Source organism: Tribolium madens, unplaced genomic scaffold, assembly GCF_015345945.1.
Source record: "Tribolium madens isolate multiple individuals breed KSU strain unplaced genomic scaffold, Tmad_KSU_1.1 Scaffold_11;HRSCAF=98;Tcas5.2_LG3b, whole genome shotgun sequence".
Lineage (NCBI taxonomy): Eukaryota > Metazoa > Arthropoda > Insecta > Coleoptera > Tenebrionidae > Tribolium > Tribolium madens.
In genome coordinates, this window is record NW_025400975.1 from 4,605,327 (window position 1) to 4,621,657 (window position 16,331).

At 39.7% G+C, this 16,331-nt stretch overlaps 3 protein-coding genes across 6 annotated transcripts in view; 2 read left to right on the top strand and 1 right to left on the bottom strand.

Moving 5' to 3' along the window:
- The first annotated feature begins 281 nt into the window (after nt 1–281).
- LOC123004509 lies at nt 282–1,195 on the top strand. The gene is made up of 2 exons (XM_044397838.1): nt 282–418; nt 475–1,195. The coding sequence occupies exons 1-2, from the start codon at nt 416–418 to the stop codon at nt 1,111–1,113; spliced, it is 642 nt and encodes a 213-aa protein (XP_044253773.1). The 5' UTR covers nt 282–415; the 3' UTR covers nt 1,114–1,195.
- Nucleotides 1,196–1,268: 73 nt separating this feature from the next.
- LOC123004496 (muscle M-line assembly protein unc-89) lies at nt 1,269–7,022 on the top strand. Of its 2 annotated transcripts, XM_044397817.1 has the most exons (4): nt 1,269–1,376; nt 1,969–2,028; nt 2,962–4,698; nt 4,758–7,022. In XM_044397817.1, the coding sequence occupies exons 1-4, from the start codon at nt 1,307–1,309 to the stop codon at nt 6,812–6,814; spliced, it is 3,924 nt and encodes a 1,307-aa protein (XP_044253752.1). In that variant the 5' UTR covers nt 1,269–1,306; the 3' UTR covers nt 6,815–7,022. The 2 variants fall into 2 exon arrangements, with proteins under 2 accessions (XP_044253752.1, XP_044253761.1); XM_044397826.1 differs by lacking the exon at nt 1,969–2,028 and having other exon boundaries at nt 1,275–1,376.
- Nucleotides 7,023–8,557: 1,535 nt separating this feature from the next.
- The window catches only part of LOC123015668 (epidermal growth factor receptor), an 84,736-nt gene continuing 76,962 nt past the window's right edge, over nt 8,558–16,331 (bottom strand). For all 3 annotated transcript variants that reach the window (XM_044415560.1, XM_044415546.1, XM_044415552.1), the window contains 4 exons: nt 13,763–15,299; nt 11,415–11,816; nt 9,946–11,365; nt 8,558–9,887 (listed from right to left, as the gene is read on the bottom strand). In XM_044415560.1, coding sequence (XP_044271495.1) covers nt 9,183–9,887; nt 9,946–11,365; nt 11,415–11,816; nt 13,763–15,299 — 4,064 coding nt within the window. In that variant the 3' untranslated portion in view covers nt 8,558–9,182. The remainder of the gene's footprint in view (nt 9,888–9,945; nt 11,366–11,414; nt 11,817–13,762; nt 15,300–16,331) is intronic.

A 16,331-nucleotide genomic window follows, 5' to 3' on the forward strand; every position in this document is an offset into this window, starting at 1 on the left:
AGAGACATGGGTGTCAAAGTTGACGAAGTTTTGGCAATCGTCTACGATTTCTTGGGATGGGGAAAGCCAAAGAAATTTTAAGTTTAATGAATGATTTTGTAAATACGCGTCACAAAGTTTTGTAAAGTACATTTTATGTGATAATAAATTTTTTAATATTTAAATTTTCTGTTTATTACGTGCAAAATTTAGCTAAAACTCAGTTCTCTACAGCTTTTTGAAAATTGATAATTTTTATTCGATTTGAAATTAGAAAAAAATAATTTGAAATGTCTAGAGGGCTTCAAAATGAGTCTCCACAAAATCAAAAGCTCTGCAAAGCAACTCCTTGACAACCAAATAACAAACTGAAAAATACGACAGAATCAACGAAATATTTTCTCTCTGTGCGAAAACCCAAACTTGAAACTGCAAGATGGTAAACAAAACTTTTCCCATTTATTAAAACACTCATTCACCCTTAATATTCCTCAGGTATTATTTGCTTTTGTCTTGTTTGCTTTCCTGCAAACTTCCTTCCCCCTCCCCGCCCCTACCCCAACTAACAACCCTGCTGCTGATTTCTTCAAAGAAGTCCCTCTGAAACCAATGCAAGACCTGAAAGAGAAGCATTTGAAGGAGGATACTGGTTTCCAAGCTGCTGTCGTTTACTTCAAGTCACCGGAATGGGCCCAAATGATTGAAGACGTTAGAAAAAATCCAGCTTGGATAGAATACAAGAAGTTTCTCAACGACAATGCCATCGATATCGAATTTGTAATTAAACATCTCGAGCACTGCCTCAATGCCACCGATACTAAAGACTTCAAAGTGGAAAAAATTAAACCAAGCATTGGCAAGTTTGTCGAAGATGTGAGAGCCACTTATTCGGTTTTGATCCTGCAAGCTGCCCAAACTTACCTTGCCAAAGAAAGCAACACTGACACTTATCGCAATTTCGTCGCAAAAATGCAGAGTGAGGAGTCAAGGAAGATACTGGAGAAGGCTTTAGGCGAAGCCCCGATGAAAAAAGTTGCTTCGAAATTGAAGGAAATGGATTTCAATCTCGAAAACCTCCTTGAGCTTTACTACTCCATCTTTGGCTGGCGCCCATACTACAAATTCAGCGCTTAATTTTTTCATAACTATTGTTTTATATTTTTTATGTTTAATGTTTTTGTAAGTATTTGTTGGTTGAATAAAGTTTTTTTGTGTTTGAGTGTGTTGCTGGTTTCCAGCCTTGTTTCGATTCGTACAGTTGGTAGATCCAAGTTATTTTTAACTCGCTGGCATAGTGGTGACGGTCTTGCCGAGATGATAGTGTACTATGGGGAACACACACGCGAAGCCCCATCCTAAACCAAGAAATAAAAAACAAGTACACTGGAAGGCTGCAGGTAACTTTTTTCAAAAGTTTGGTTTGGTGGTGTTAAATCAAACGAGTTAGAGGCTTGTAGTATTAGCTGGAAGTTGTGTTATTTCTGTACGCTGTTTTATGTGTGGCTTATTTTTATCTTCGGCAACGCTGCATAATCAGTATGTCATTGTTATTCAAATTGAGAGTGGCTAAAGAGGCCACAGGGAATGCACCTTAGTGTACAAATTCAGTTTTCAACGATTTACTTGAAAGTGGGGTAAAAACTTATTTTTATTAATGGGAAAAGATTTGGCTCTTTATCAAAACAGTTTTTTTCTGGATTATTAGGGATGTTTACTCTTCTCTATTCTACTGTAAATAGCACTAGCTTGATTCTCAAAAAATGCCTAGAAAAAATAACTAGCACAGTAGTCTTTCGCCTCTTGCACCTTTAGGCACGCTGGGCTGCAACTACCACTCTTGGCACTTGTAGTAGGCACTCTTTTTAATGTTGTCTCTAAATGAAAATACAGTGCCTTATTTTGTATGAAAATCAGAACTAATTAATGAAACAGGGGCACTGTGTTGGAAAATGAAACCTAAAGAGATAAATTTGAAATTCACACTTTCAGATTATGCAGAATTGCGAGAAAAAGTGGACAAATTAATCCATCCAGCGTCTAGGAGTTGTGGTAAGAAAACGTGAAAAATAAAGTTATAGCACAATATGTTTTGGGATGTATTGCCAGAAGCTGACGTCAAGTTGGTTTGGATTACTCCCACAAAAGCGTGATTTTATTTTTTTACCTGTTGAGCATTTTCTGAACCTATTTCATAGATTAAATTAAATTAAAAACAATTTTTTTAAGATTGATAGAAACACAAATGCATAGTTTTATGTAATGTTTTTATTCTTTTTAATTGATAATCTACAAGCACAGAAAAAAGTTAATCAGTGTTATAGACAACCAACGTTACGAACGAAGTTAAGAATTTATATACTTACTGCTTATTTTATAAATAAATAAATCACTTCCTGAACCTTCAGTAGGTACTTGAATTCGTTCGAATTTATTTCATTGCTGCATCGGTATTCAAGTGAGTAAGTATAAAAATATAAATTTTACCAACGTATTATTATTATTACTGAAAAAATTAATTGATAAATTAATGTTAACATACTAATGATACAAAAATGCCAATTGTTTGGGGGTCTCCACACTTTATTTGTTTTTTTTTTTTAAATGACAAACTTTTTATATCAATTTCCACAAATAGTTTTTGATCATGATGTCAATCCTCACACCACTTAACAAAATTTTCATCAAATTCTTCCCGTAATGATCCGATTTCCTTCTAAATATAAACTCCAAGTTCGACAACACTATTTTTACTTAAACTTTATTACTACGTGAATCACATTAAAACACAAAATAAACAATAACACGTGCATCTTCATTCATACTATTTATTTTGACACTTTCCTACACACTAAGATATCTGCAAGTAATAAAAAACATTTAAAATAAGAGTTATAAAAATCCAGAAACACTTTCATTTTTTGTGTGTGTAGGAAGTTGGCAATGAGTAACAGTGAGTGATTTCTAAATTATTTATATTTACAGACCGCCCCTCCCCGCCCGGCAAGCCCCACCTCTCCGACAACGACCTCACCCCCGACCTTGTGACCATCGCCTGGTCTAAGCCAATCCGCGATGGCGGCTCGCCAATCACCGGCTACCTCGTCGAACACCGCCGTACCGGCTCCCCCCACTGGGTCCGCGCCACGCCCCTCCTCGTCCCCTTCCCCGAACTCACCCTCAGCGGTCTCGAGCCCGGTTGGCGCTACCAATTCCGCGTCCGCGCCGAAAACGGCGTCGGTCTCTCCGAACCTAGCGACATCTCTGAACCTTTAACTGTAACTCTGCAAAAATTCGCAATCACTGCACCGAAATTTACTGAAGAGCTCAAAGACGCAACTGCTCTCGAGAATGACAAGGTTGAGTTTGTTGTGCACTTCTTGGGGCAACCGGCGCCGAAGATTTGCTGGTTTAAAGACGGGTTTGAGATTTTTAGTAGCAGGAGGACTAGGATTTTGACGGAGAATGATCGAAGTGTGTTGACTATTCACCAGAGTGCGCTGGCGGATGAGGGCGAAATCAAGTGTACTGCGACGAATAAGGCGGGGCATGCGTCCACGAAGGCGAGACTAACGCTGGAAGCCCCTCCCAGTATTCGACTACCGAGACAATACGAAGATGGGTTGTTGTTCGAGATTGGAGAAGTTATTAGGTTGAAGGTTTCAGTAGCTGGAAGGCCGACTCCATTGGTTTTTTGGAGCCATGATGGAGAATCGATTCAAAATAACGACCGATATGAAATCGAGTACGTCGATAAGTGTTCAGTTTTGAAAATCGCTGAAGCGACGAGAGGTGACCGAGGGGAGTACCAGATTAAGGCTGTCAACAAGATTGGGGAAGATTTGGCCTCGTTTTTGGTCACCATCACCGACAAGCCTTCACCACCAGGCCGGGCGAGGGTCGTGATGACCCTAGGACGGTCAGTGACCCTCTCCTGGAGCACCCCCGACGACGACGGGGGTTGCAAAATTGGAAATTACATCGTGGAGTACTACAGACTTGGGTGGAACGTTTGGCTCAAAGCTGCCACTAGTAGACAACTCACCACAATCCTAGGGGACTTAATCGAAGGAAGCGAGTACAAATTCCGGGTCAAAGCCGAGAGTCCATACGGGATTAGCGAACCCGGAGACGAATCAGACATTGTTTTCATCCCTGACCCCAAAAGAGGGATCACTTCGCCCCAAGCGCGCAGTCAAAGCCAACCTAAGGACATCATCGATGAAATCACGTCAGTCCCAATTGCAGCCAAAAGACGACCAAAACCCCGATCACAATCATCCATAGCTAAAGCAGAAGCCTTCACAAACTACTACGATGAAACGCCCAAACGTCCAGAACGAAACAAAATTAAAAGTCCTCCAAAAACCCCAGAAGCTTCACCCAGCCCAGTCCGAAAGGACGTCAGTCCACAAACAATCCTCGATCGGGCTTCCCTAGCCCGTGATTTGGCTTACGGCAGCCCGGAACTTAAAATGAAGAAAACCGAAGAGTTACTACAACCCACTTTTGGGAAAAATTTACCAGAAAAGACAAATAGTCCTCTAGCACTTGAAACCAAAAGTCCAAGTCCGCCAAAATCGAGAACTCCAAGTCCTAATTTTACACCAGAAGATAAGAGCAAAACTCCGAGTCCGAAAGACAAAAGGAGTCTCCTTCGGGAAAAGTCGGAAGAGAGTTCAGAGTTTATGCTGGTGTTGTATCCGGATGCTAATGAAAAAGGTGAGTAGAATTTTTCCTTGAAATTAACAGCAGAGAAAATTTTGTTGGTCATTTTTCAGGTCGTCGAAGGTCCAGTCAAAATTTCGAGTTCGACTTCAACGAGTTCGATATTCCGCCACCACTGTCTCTCTCAGCTCCTGAGCTAGGCGCAGAACCCCCTGTTTTCGAAAACTTGAAAACATCAGCGAGTTCCACTGAGTTGTTGCACGAACGTGCCATGATGAGATTTAACGAAGCTGCAGCCGCTGAAGAAGAAGATTTGAAGAAAAGAAGAAGGTTCAGTTATGACGGACAACACAACATCGAGATTCCCAAAATCCAAATCAATTCTAAGGACGATCAGGATATTGTCGGTCTAGAGCGGAAACCTTCTCGCAGAAAATCTTCAGGAAGTGTGGTCCAGCAGCAACTACTCTGGGCCCAGAAACGGTTCAGTTTGAAGAATTCGAACGATTTGAATGAATTTATCGAAACGAAATTGCAAAAATTGCCGAGGCAAAATTCAGACACTGACACCCCAAAGAAAGAAATGATTAGGCAAAGATCAGAATCTGAAGAGCGAGAGGAAGAAGAGTTTAATCGAGTTAGGGCACAAATGGGTCTACAAGGACAGTCCAGTTTTGAAAAACGAAGCATTGAAGTGGTCGATGAAGATAAGTGGTTAGAGGATTACGAAGAAAGTTTATCAGAGTCGGAAACAGAATCTGAAGATGAACGGGATTTCGATATCCAACCCCCTACCCGAATTTACAGCGATGAAGAAGAAACGTACCATCCGGGAGCTATGACGACGCCCCGGAAACCCTCAGTGAGTGACGAACCGTTTGAAATTTTAACCAAAAGGAACAAACTTCCGGACCCGAATTTCGTACCAAAGCCCATTTTGAAGAAAACTGAAGATAAAGTAGAACCACCAAAGCAGGTTCCAAGTACCAAAGTCCGGTCACATTCACCCATGCCTCAGTTTAGACAAGAAGTGACTAGAGGGCGCTCGCAATCTTTGGCTCAACCACCACTAGAATTGTCAAATGGCAAAAATAAGATTTTCCAACGCTCGATTTCTCTTGTTGCTGATGAAAATACCGAACCTGAAAAAATCTCCCCAACACTTCAGGCTGCTCCAGGCCGGAATATTTCAGCAGTAGCGACTCTTTGCGGTATTACTGCTGCTAGTATTGTCATACCAGAGAAACTGCTTCAGAAGAAGAATGATGAAGAAGAGTCAAAAGTTGTGGTGGATCATTATATGGACATTGTGAGGAGTTATGGTCAAAGGAAGAAGAGTAATCCGCAAATAATGCCCCAGAGCTGGAGAGAAACAGAAGAAATGAAACCAGAAGTGAAAACTTGGAGTACCACTAATGAGGAAAACAAAGGAGAAGTTGACATTGAGAGAAGTTATAGTCAAAGAAAGAAGAGTAATCCTCAAATATTACCCCAAAGTTGGGGGGAGGCAGAAGCAACGAAAATTTGGAGTACTACCAATGAAGAACAAGGTGAACAGCCAATGAAATCTCAAGAAATAGAATCACCACCCAAAACACCCCCACCTGAAAGGAGCCCCTCTCCACAAAAAGCTCCCCCAAGCCAGCAAAGGGGCCGAACCATCAATCATAAACCTCGTAGAGCTTCCAGTCGTTCTAAAACCCCCTCTCGGTCCCCTTCTAGACTTGAAAACTGGTCAGGCCGGTCTCAACGCAAAACCAGTCCTTCCCCCGTAAAACGCAAAACTTCACCTTCTCCCATGAAAGTCAGAAAATCGCCATCACCGATCCCACTAGCCAAACCTCGACCCAAATTACGCGAAATCATGACTCAGACTTCCATCGGTTTGGAGCTGAACTATTCCAGCGATTCCAGAGCTTCAACGCCTCACGACAGGAGGCAAGAGGAGCTTTTGGCCAAAGCTGAAGTCAAAGTTCGAAGCTTTGTTGATTATCTCACTGATCTAGCGATGTTCTTTGTGGCTTGTTGGTTGTATTTGTTCAGCAATGAACTTTTGGCGATTCCTGTTTTGTTAGTCATGGTTTATAGACAGTTGAAGAATGAGATTGGGAGAAGGATACCGCGATGGATTGTTAGACGATTTAATAAAAAGAAAGCAAAAAAGTCATAAAACATGATTTGGTTTTTTATTCGTTCCTAAGTGTCCAATTTGCACGGTTTTTTCTATTGTTTGTGTGCGATGTTATGAAATCTATGACTTCACTTATCTAACTTTAATCAGTGATTGTATTTTCTTACATTTTAAGCGGTGTAAATAATTTTTATCAAACGAAATGTAATGGTTTAACTGACCTTTAATAAAATAAAACTTATCTGTTTTTTTCTTATTTCAAATTTTTAACAAGTTATACTTAGAATTTTAAAAGCACCAGGAGTATTAGAATGACAGGCACAAAGAGGTAGTTATACCAAATTTTAAAACCGCTAAAAATTAATTCTTGAAATTTTAAATACTACTACTACTCCTGTACTTTCAATCATTTTGAGCAAACATTTTAATTCCCTGATACTATCAAAGTTTGTCAATTTTTAGCAACAATTCTCATTTTAAATATGTGGTATACCTCTTTGTTTTCCTGAAATCCTGGTTCTCCTAACACTTTCCAAAATTTTGCAAATTTTTAGCAATTTTAAATTTGGAATACCTCTTTGCGTTTCTATGACCTTAATACTACTCTTAACAGTATCAGTAGTACCAGGATGACAGGAAGGAAAAGAGGTATTCTAGATTTTAAAAATTAAAATTTTTGCTTAAAATTCTAGAAAATTTTCAAAGTATCAGGAGTAGTATGAGGATCACAGAAATGTGAAGAGGTATTTCAAATTGAAAACGGCTAAAAATTTACAAAATTTTGAAAGTATCAGGAGTACCAGGTTCATAGGAACGAAAAGAGATATTCCATATTTTAAGAATTAATTTTTTTCTTATAATTCTGCACAATTTTCAAACTATTAGCATTAGTATTAGGATCACAGGAACGTAAAGAGGTATTTCAAATTGAAAACCGCTAAAAATTTGCAAAATTTTTAAAGTATCAGGAGTACCAGGATCACAGGAACGAAAAGAGGTATTCCAAATTTTAAGAATTAAAATTTTTGCTCAAAATTCTGCAAAATATTCAAAGTATCAGGAGTAGTATTAGGATCACAGAAACGTAAAGAGGTATTTCAAAATGAAAACCGCTAAAAATTTGCAAAATTTTGAAAGTATCAGGAGTACCAGGATCACAGAAACGTAAAAAGGTATTTCAAATTAATGACCGCTAAAAATTTGCAAATTTTTAAAAGTATCAGGAGTACAAGAACGAAAAGAGGTATTCCAGATTTTAAGAATTAAAATTTTTGCTTAAAATTCTGCGAAATATTCAAAGTATCAGGAATAGTATTAGGATCACAGAAACGTAAAGAGGTATTTCAAATTTAAAACCGCTAAAAATTTACAAAATTTTGAAAGTATCAGGAGTACAGGTCACAGGAACGCAAAAATGCTTTCTAGATTTTAAATTATTTCTTTGCGTTACTGTTATCTTTATACCAATATTTTGCAGAATTGTAAACAAAAATTTTAATTCTTAATCCTAATACACCTATATTTTTAAAAATTTTTCAATTTCAAGTTAAGAATACCTCTTTACTGTTCTGTAATCCTAATACTACCTACTCCTGATACATTTTAATATTTTAAATTCTGGAATATGGTTTTTGCGTTCCTGTGATCTCAATTTTCTTCAATTTGTTATGGTCACCTGAGATTTTTCGCTTATTTTTTAATCTCCACAGTATTTTTTTACTCAATTTTTTGTTCCAAGAAGTGATGTTGTAGATCACGTCTAATGTTTTTGTATGAAGGTATGGGATACATTGAAAGCTCGTTTTATGAAATATATGCATTTATTAAAATTTTGTATAAACGTAGTAACATGGAAAAATAACATAGGCACATGTCGATATGAATGGCACAAGTTTAGTGCAAATATTAACAAAAATAATCTATTTCTACATAAATAAAATTATGTACAATTGAGATTTGCATGAGGCCGAACATTTCAAGCTTTTCTAATTCCATTAGAGGAATTTTTGATACCTTATAAACAAACAATAAAACAAAAATGAAAACAATAAACTGGGTTTAGATGAGGCCTGAAGATGTTAAGTGGATGAGATTTTTTCCATTAAGATCGTTTTTATCACAGTCGCGTCTGGGCAAGAACGTATAGGATTGGCGCTTCCGCAACTCGCCCAACTTGTTAATAAATCTTAAAAACAACTAAAAAAATACGTTTTAGGTATATACATTTGATAATAAAAATCGTATTTTTGTTTATTATTTACAAAAACCATGCCCTGATGGCACGTTATTTATGTCACAATTTTGACACTAATCTACCCTTAAAATCTACGAAATTAAGTATCTATCGTCAATGAAACACAGCCTTTTCCCTCAAAAGTACAAAAGGCCGTTTTTGTACATGCTTCGTTCATACTATAGCCCCGTCTTTGTTCCTCTGCAACGGCTGCAACTCCCTCTGCAGTCTATCAAAGTCGTTGTAGTACTCGTGATCGGACTCCTCCTCCGAACTTCTCTGCGGTTGCAAACCAGGAAAATTCGGATTTTCCGCAACAGGAGGCAAACCCACCGTCTGACTGGGAGCCCCATCATTGTTCATAAGATACTCAGGATTGTCAATATTACTCTTGTAAAAGTCCAAAGATCTGAACACACTTTGATTCGAATTGTCACTGTTTTTCGAGTCGATCAAATCGACGTAAGCCGAAGCTCCTTGCGTCTGCTGCGGCGACGGCATTAGATAGTCATCCTCGTCGACCGGTAAGTCCAATTTGAGACTACCTAACTGGGCTTTCGAGGGCCCAGAGTCGTACTCGTCGGACGACATGTCGTCCCGCATCTTCAAAGTGTCGATGGGGACGTTGGGGGTGCTTGGGGGGTATTTGAGCAACTTCCGGTTCAAGTGGTTCTGGTATTGAGGGTTGCAACTTCCGTCCGAATTGGTCTGCGACGCGGACTTCCAGTATTTGTCGGGGGTGGGGGAAGGGGATACGGACGACCAACCAATAGGACGCAAAGGCGCACGTGACTTGGGTTGCAGGTACTCGTCGCATTCGGATTGGCTAGCGGAGGTTTCGAGCGTTGTTGCTAGATTCCGCACCAAATCGCGGTCGTCCTGTAATGAATTTATTTTAGTTATTTTTTTTTAGTTTATTTTTCTTTGACATTTTTACCTGTGCGTTGTTATTCCTATTCCTGAACCTATCGGCCGAAATGGCCAAATAGCGGCAGGGATCTCGCGCCATTTTGCCAAAATCCTCCGCCAACTCCTTAAAACTAGGCCTACTTTCGGCATCCAGAATCCAACATTTGACCAAAATCATGTAAACATCAATACTGCAACCCTCGGGTTGTGGCAACCTCTCCCCTTTTTCGAGCAACTCGGGGACGTCCCTCGCTGGGACGTTATCATAAGGCCTTCCGCCGAATGTTAGTAACTCCCAAATGGTCACTCCGAAGGCCCAAACGTCCGATTTGTGGGTGAATATCCGGTGTTGGATGCACTCCAATGCCAACCATTTGATGGGCATTTTGCCCCCAGCGGCTTTGTACTCGTCTTCGTCGACATCGAGGAGTTTGGCGAGGCCAAAATCGGTGATTTTTACGCAAGAATGGGTTTGGACTAGGACGTTCCTGGCGGCGAGGTCGCGATGAACCAGGCGTTTTTCCTCCAAGTAGGCCATACCTTTGGCGATTTGAGTGGACCAATTGAGAAGGGCCTTAGCCCCGATTCGGTCCCGGTTTTTCCTCACAAAATCGAGTAAACAACCCAAAGGCATCAACTGGGTGATTAGCATGATTTCGGAAGTCATACACACGCCGAGTAATTGGAGCAAATTAGGGTGTTCAACACTGGCCATAATGAAAGCTTCACTCAAAAATTCCTTACTGCTAGTTGAACCATCTCGAAGGACCTTAATAGCGACTGGAATTTTCGAATTGTTTTCGTCTTCCAAAATCCATACTCCTTTGTAAACCGTCCCGAATGCCCCATACCCCAAAATATCCCCCCTCCGAATTTCTGTTTCTTTGATGGTTCGCAGTTTTTTACAATTGGGGGAGACGTTAGTCTGTCTCAAGGGCTCATTGTCCTCGAGCCCCGTCAACGCCATGGTCATTTTAAGCGTACTCTCCTCCGCTTTAACCTTCTTGCGACAGAACCACGTGACCAGGACTATAATAATGATGATTATGATGGCACCTGTGATTGCAGTCGCGATGACCACGGTGTAGTTATTCTCGACAAAGCCCGAAATGGGCAAGTTGAGGGGTTTGTCTGAACAGTAGGCGTTGGAATTGTCGGGGAAGACCCTGTGGGGGAATTCGGGTGGGCAGGAGGACATGCAGCGAAACGAGGAGTTTTCTGAGACGTAGCCGTCGTCGAAAACCTTGTAATTTTCGCAGGATTTGCAGTTTTCAGGGCCGGGGCCGGTGCACCCGCGACATTCTGAGTCGCAAGGTTTGCACTCTTGGACTTCATCGTCGGCGTAGTCGTTGTAGGGGCATTCGTCCTCACATTGCTCGCCTTTTTTATAGTGAGTGCATTTCTGGCAGACTAGCTCGTGGAAGCCGAAGCCGGAACAAAGCTTACATCTGAAAAAACTCGTATGTTACACGGCGATTGACAAAAAATTGTTTTTACCTTGGGTGGCACTTCCGACACAGCGCCGACCCCGCCAACGACTTGAGCGACTCCTTCTCCTGCGGCCCCAAATACTCATTGAAGTATCCATCGGGACAAGGCTCATGGGTACCCAAACAATACACCAATGAGTTGTTGTCGTTCATAATTGCTCGGTCGCACGAGTTGCATCCACCGAAGCCGACTGTGTTGGCCGGTCCGGTGCATCCCCGGACACAGTTAGGGTGGCAACTCTTACACTGCCCGTTTTCATGGTACTTGTTGGTGGGACATGAGGGAACGCAGTAGGGGCCATCTTGGAATTTCTTACAAGTGACGCATTTGTCGGCCCCTGGGCCCGTACATGAAGACCCGCATTCCTCGTGACAACGTTTGCAGATGTTGGGACCGTCTTGGTAAATCCTAGAAGACAAGATACATAAAAAAATGACTATGTGGAATTTGAGAAGAAATATAAAAAAAAATTCAAAATTTTCGCCATTTGGTTACTTCAAACTCGACCAACGATCGTTTCGTGTGTTATTCCAAGTAGCTATTTCCATTAAAACTACTAAAATCATCATTTGATTACATTTATTCCATTTTGGTCAAATTCCAATAATCGAGTCGGATTTTTGCCGAAATCCCCAAAACTACTGGTCGTAACCTAATTTGTTTGATACCGTAAAAATAGCAGATTGTACAAGTAAAGAAAACTCACTTTTCTTATGCGTTGAACACGTAATTTTTTCGTGTACTTCACGACTTCACGAAAATTCTCCCGTGTAAGGAAGTTTCGACAACTTTTGGCATTTTTCAATACGAAACGTCAGATTATTTTTAACAGATTTAAAGCAAGTTTAAGTTATTGAGTCTGACTCAAAGAATAAAATGTTGTATTCAACTCGTTTGAGTGTAAATCGGACGCTTTATTCCACCTCGTGGATGATGAAATAAAAAAAAAGGTGTTGCTAACAAGAAAAGTGTTGCTATTGTTTTTCTTCTGAAAAGTCCCACTTTTCTTAATTATTTTGGACCGTCTCCATAGAAATAATCCTTTTCTCGCATTTTTTGAGTTGAACTGATTCCCGTTGGCGCTTTAATCTGGGGAAATTTTTTGACATATCCAGTTTTTTCGTTAATAATTCAAAATCATTCGAAATCACTGCTCTAATGCATTTTTACGAAATGCCCAGGCGGAATATTGATACATTTGATTAAGGAGGCGGTGGTTTTGGGTTAAACAATGTTATCAATTTGCAATTTCTATTAAGTACACGAAAAAGTACTTTTAATTCGCTATTTTACAAAAAAAGTTCACGTTCTGTGATGCGTAACTATAAAAGAAAATCGCTGAAATAAGCCAAAAAAAAGTAAAATCTACAGGATGAGTCAGAACTCGCGTCCCAGAAAAAAATTTCAAGTAAGATAAGATACCAGAAACATGAAAAAATGTTTAAAAAATTCTATCAAAAAATTTTGACATTTATTTTTTGACCTTTGACAGTTTTTTATGTCTATTTAATGATACTGATGATCTTGTATGTCTATTTATAATTTTTTAGTAAAGGTACAAAAATTTTGTCAATAAAAGCCACAAATAACATTAAACGGAGTTACGATTTAGGATACCCCTTCCTTGTTCCCTCTTCTAATAGATTGTCGCAAAGAAAAATTGAAAAATTATTTTTTCAACAGAAATAATTAGAGTAAAAGTGCAAAATTTAAACTCTCATAACTTCGAAATTTTTATAGATAGAATTTTTTTAACATTTTTTCGATGTTCCTGCTATAATACCTTACATTACATTTTTTTCTGGGGCGCGAGTTTAGGCGCACCCTGTATATCCGTCGATAACTCCTAAAGTACCTAGAATTTCGCGGTTTTCTTGAAGCCAATCGATTTCCCAAAACATTTAACATACGGACAGTTCAAAATATTTAACTTTAAAATGTAGTTTCTTATTTATGTGGAGAAAACGTAAGAAAATTTGGAACTTTCAAATTTTTTAAAGATAGTTATTAACTATATTAAGAACCCAAAAGTGTGCAGTATAGTACCACTAAAACTACAAATTTTGGAAATGGTTTAAAGAAACTACGATGCAAGTGAAACTTTTTTTCGGATCAATACACTGATCAAACACACAAATACCGCGGAGCACTTGCACGAATGAGTAAGAATATAAATGCTACACGGTCAGCTGAAGCGAGCCATGGCCGCGGCCGGCTGTAATGCGACATGCGATAGATGGACGAAAAAATTTAAGGCGATGGAAAAAAGTTTCACTTTAAAAAGTAACCAAACTGGCAAAATTCCGCTCTAATTATTCTCAAGTACTACCCATGTTAGCCTGTTTGGTACTTACCCAGGGAGGACGGAGCAGTTGGCAATGCACCGACTCTCATTTTCGAGCTGGAAGTGGGCACAGGAAAGGCACTGGTCAGGTCCTGCGCCCCAACAACCATCACTACTACATTCCTTATCACACACAAAATTGTTCCCTTTGCACAGCTGAGGATCACCATTGTTAGAAATCATGACAACATGCTCGTGACTTCTCCTGATTTTATCCCAATTGATTTTGTCCGCAAAACACAGATGAGTATTCTCCAAGATGGCGACAGTCCCGGCATTTAGCCGTTTCAAAGATCTCAATTCTAGAGATTTTAGTGATGATTTGACAATGTAAAGTGAGGTAAAATAGTCAGAGAGGGAGCGACCACCGATCACTTCCAAATTCCGAAAGTACGACAAGTTGGTAAAATCAGAATGGTACGCTTGGACGTTAATATACCCAGTGACCTCTTTAAGGGTACTAAAGACTTCTAAACGGTCGGGGTGCATCCTTGGATACCTCGCGCCGAAAGTGTAATTGGGGTAAAAGTGTTGGTACCCTTCGAAGGTGTTTTGCAAAATCAAGATGTTCCCTTCTATCACAGTACAACCCTTGAAACTATCAATATTCCCAGAGTGGATTAACGTATCAACCCGACATGTTTTAGGGCAAGGCCCGTTACAAGGGACACATGCCCCTTCATGTGCCTTTTTATCCGGGGGGCACGACCGGACGCAAGCCCCGTTGTCTTTGAGCAAATGTTCGGGGCAATTTTTCACACACGTGGCCCCATATGCATACTTCCCGTTAGGATTATCCTGCCAGGAGTACGTAATCGGACTGTAAATCTTCATAGGGGGGCACTCCTGCGTGCAAACCCCATCATCGTAAAAGTTCCGACAAGCTATACAATCACTCTGTTTCGGTCCTGTACACCCCCCCGCACAAAACAAATGACAACACTCCCTCGGGTTTGGCCCGAAACACCGACCTTGATAACACTGGGGACTACAATTCTCCTTGGAGAATTTCTGACAGTTCTCCTCGCCCTCCCCCCAACACCCCTTCACGCAATTCTTGTGGCAAGCGGGACACTCGCGTTCCGGCGACGTGAAATTGTAGACAAAGACGTATTTGCTCTTGGGGTCGGTGATGATTTCCTTCCAGTTGATGGTCTTAAAGTGGCAGAGGTTGTAGTTGTTGAAAACACCGACATTGCCAATGAGGACGTCGCGCAAAGCTGGGAGTTCCAACGTGAACATCTTGGAGAGGATGACCAAAAGGGCGAATTCCTCGTTGCGGACGTTCATCTTGAAGAGGGTGCGACCGCGGATGATCTGGAGGCGGGGGAGGACAATCCGTTTGATGTCAACGTGCGAGATGAGGACGTAGCCGGTCACTTCGCGGATGTACTGGAGAAAACTCAAATCGAGGTTCTCGTCTTGAAGCCAGGTTAACTCCAGGTTGCCGTCGACATAAGTGCAGTTGGTGTAGCGGTCTTTCAGGTTGCGGTAGTGGTGCTCGCGGTTCGAGGGGACAGACATGCGGCCGTTTGTCCCAATGCAAACTGAAAAAAAAAAATCAAAAATAAGTCCTTGACAACAAAAATAACAAAAAGTGTAGTGTTCGGCTTTCGCAGAAAAAGACAGTTTGAGCAGATGTTTCAAAGCAAACAGACTTTATTGACATTTGCAATAATATTTCTACAAGCAACGACTTGGAAATAATCACTGAAGACACCTCTTGTCTTAAAAATATTGTATAACACTAAAAATCAACACATTTCGACTCAAATCGAAAGATTTTGCTGAAAAGAGTGCGTAGATCGCCATTTTAAGCTATAGCAGAAACAGCTTCTAAAGCATTAAAACCGAAAAGCACCAAGACGATATTTTCTAAAACAAAGAAAGCTCCTGCTTGACCTAAAAGAAAAAAGTGACCTCTGGATCAAGTTCGATAAAATTATTATTATCGTCGAAGACACATTTAGACACAATTTTTTTCTGTACAAATTAAAAGTTTTTCTCGGATCCAAAACGAAAGAAGATGGGTTATGAATGTATTTACATATATGTTGTTTTTTTTTAGATTTAAAAAAAAATTGTCATTAAATCAAATTATCAATTAAAGTTATAGCACACAGCAAACGTGTTAAAAATATTCATTGCGCAGACGCAGTGCTTAGCAAACATTCTTAGAATTTTAAGTAATAGTAAAATTGAAAAATAAAAGTAAAGGAGACGTAAAAAATTCTGTAACATCATTGACTATTTGTATAATTTTTAACCATTTTCTACATAAAAATTAAGTCTAACATACAATTAAAAAAAATAGGAGAAAAATTAGCAATCTACAAATAGCGCTGCAAAATGTTAGAAACCAAAATAACACTATTTTGAAAATTGAGATTTTTAAGTGTTAAAATTCACCTGAAATAGTATATTAAAGAACGGGTTTTGTTTTGTTTTAAATGACTTATGAAACAATTTTTTATGCTATTTTTTCTATTTTGCGCGTTTTGCGTATTTTTTTAATATAAAAGTCAATTTTTCAAAATTTAGAAACTTTTGGTGGTTGGTAATATATGTCACCAAGTTTT

Excerpts from the sequence above, each read along its gene's own strand:
- LOC123004496 (XM_044397817.1), top strand. The coding sequence starts at position 1,307 with ATGGGGAACACACACGCGAAGCCCCATCCTAAACCAAGAAATAAAAAA. Across the intron at positions 2,029-2,961 it reads TCCAGCGTCTAGGAGTTGTG|ACCGCCCCTCCCCGCCCGGC; the intron begins GTAAGAAAACGT and ends TTATATTTACAG. Across the intron at positions 4,699-4,757 it reads TCCGGATGCTAATGAAAAAG|GTCGTCGAAGGTCCAGTCAA; the intron begins GTGAGTAGAATT and ends GTCATTTTTCAG.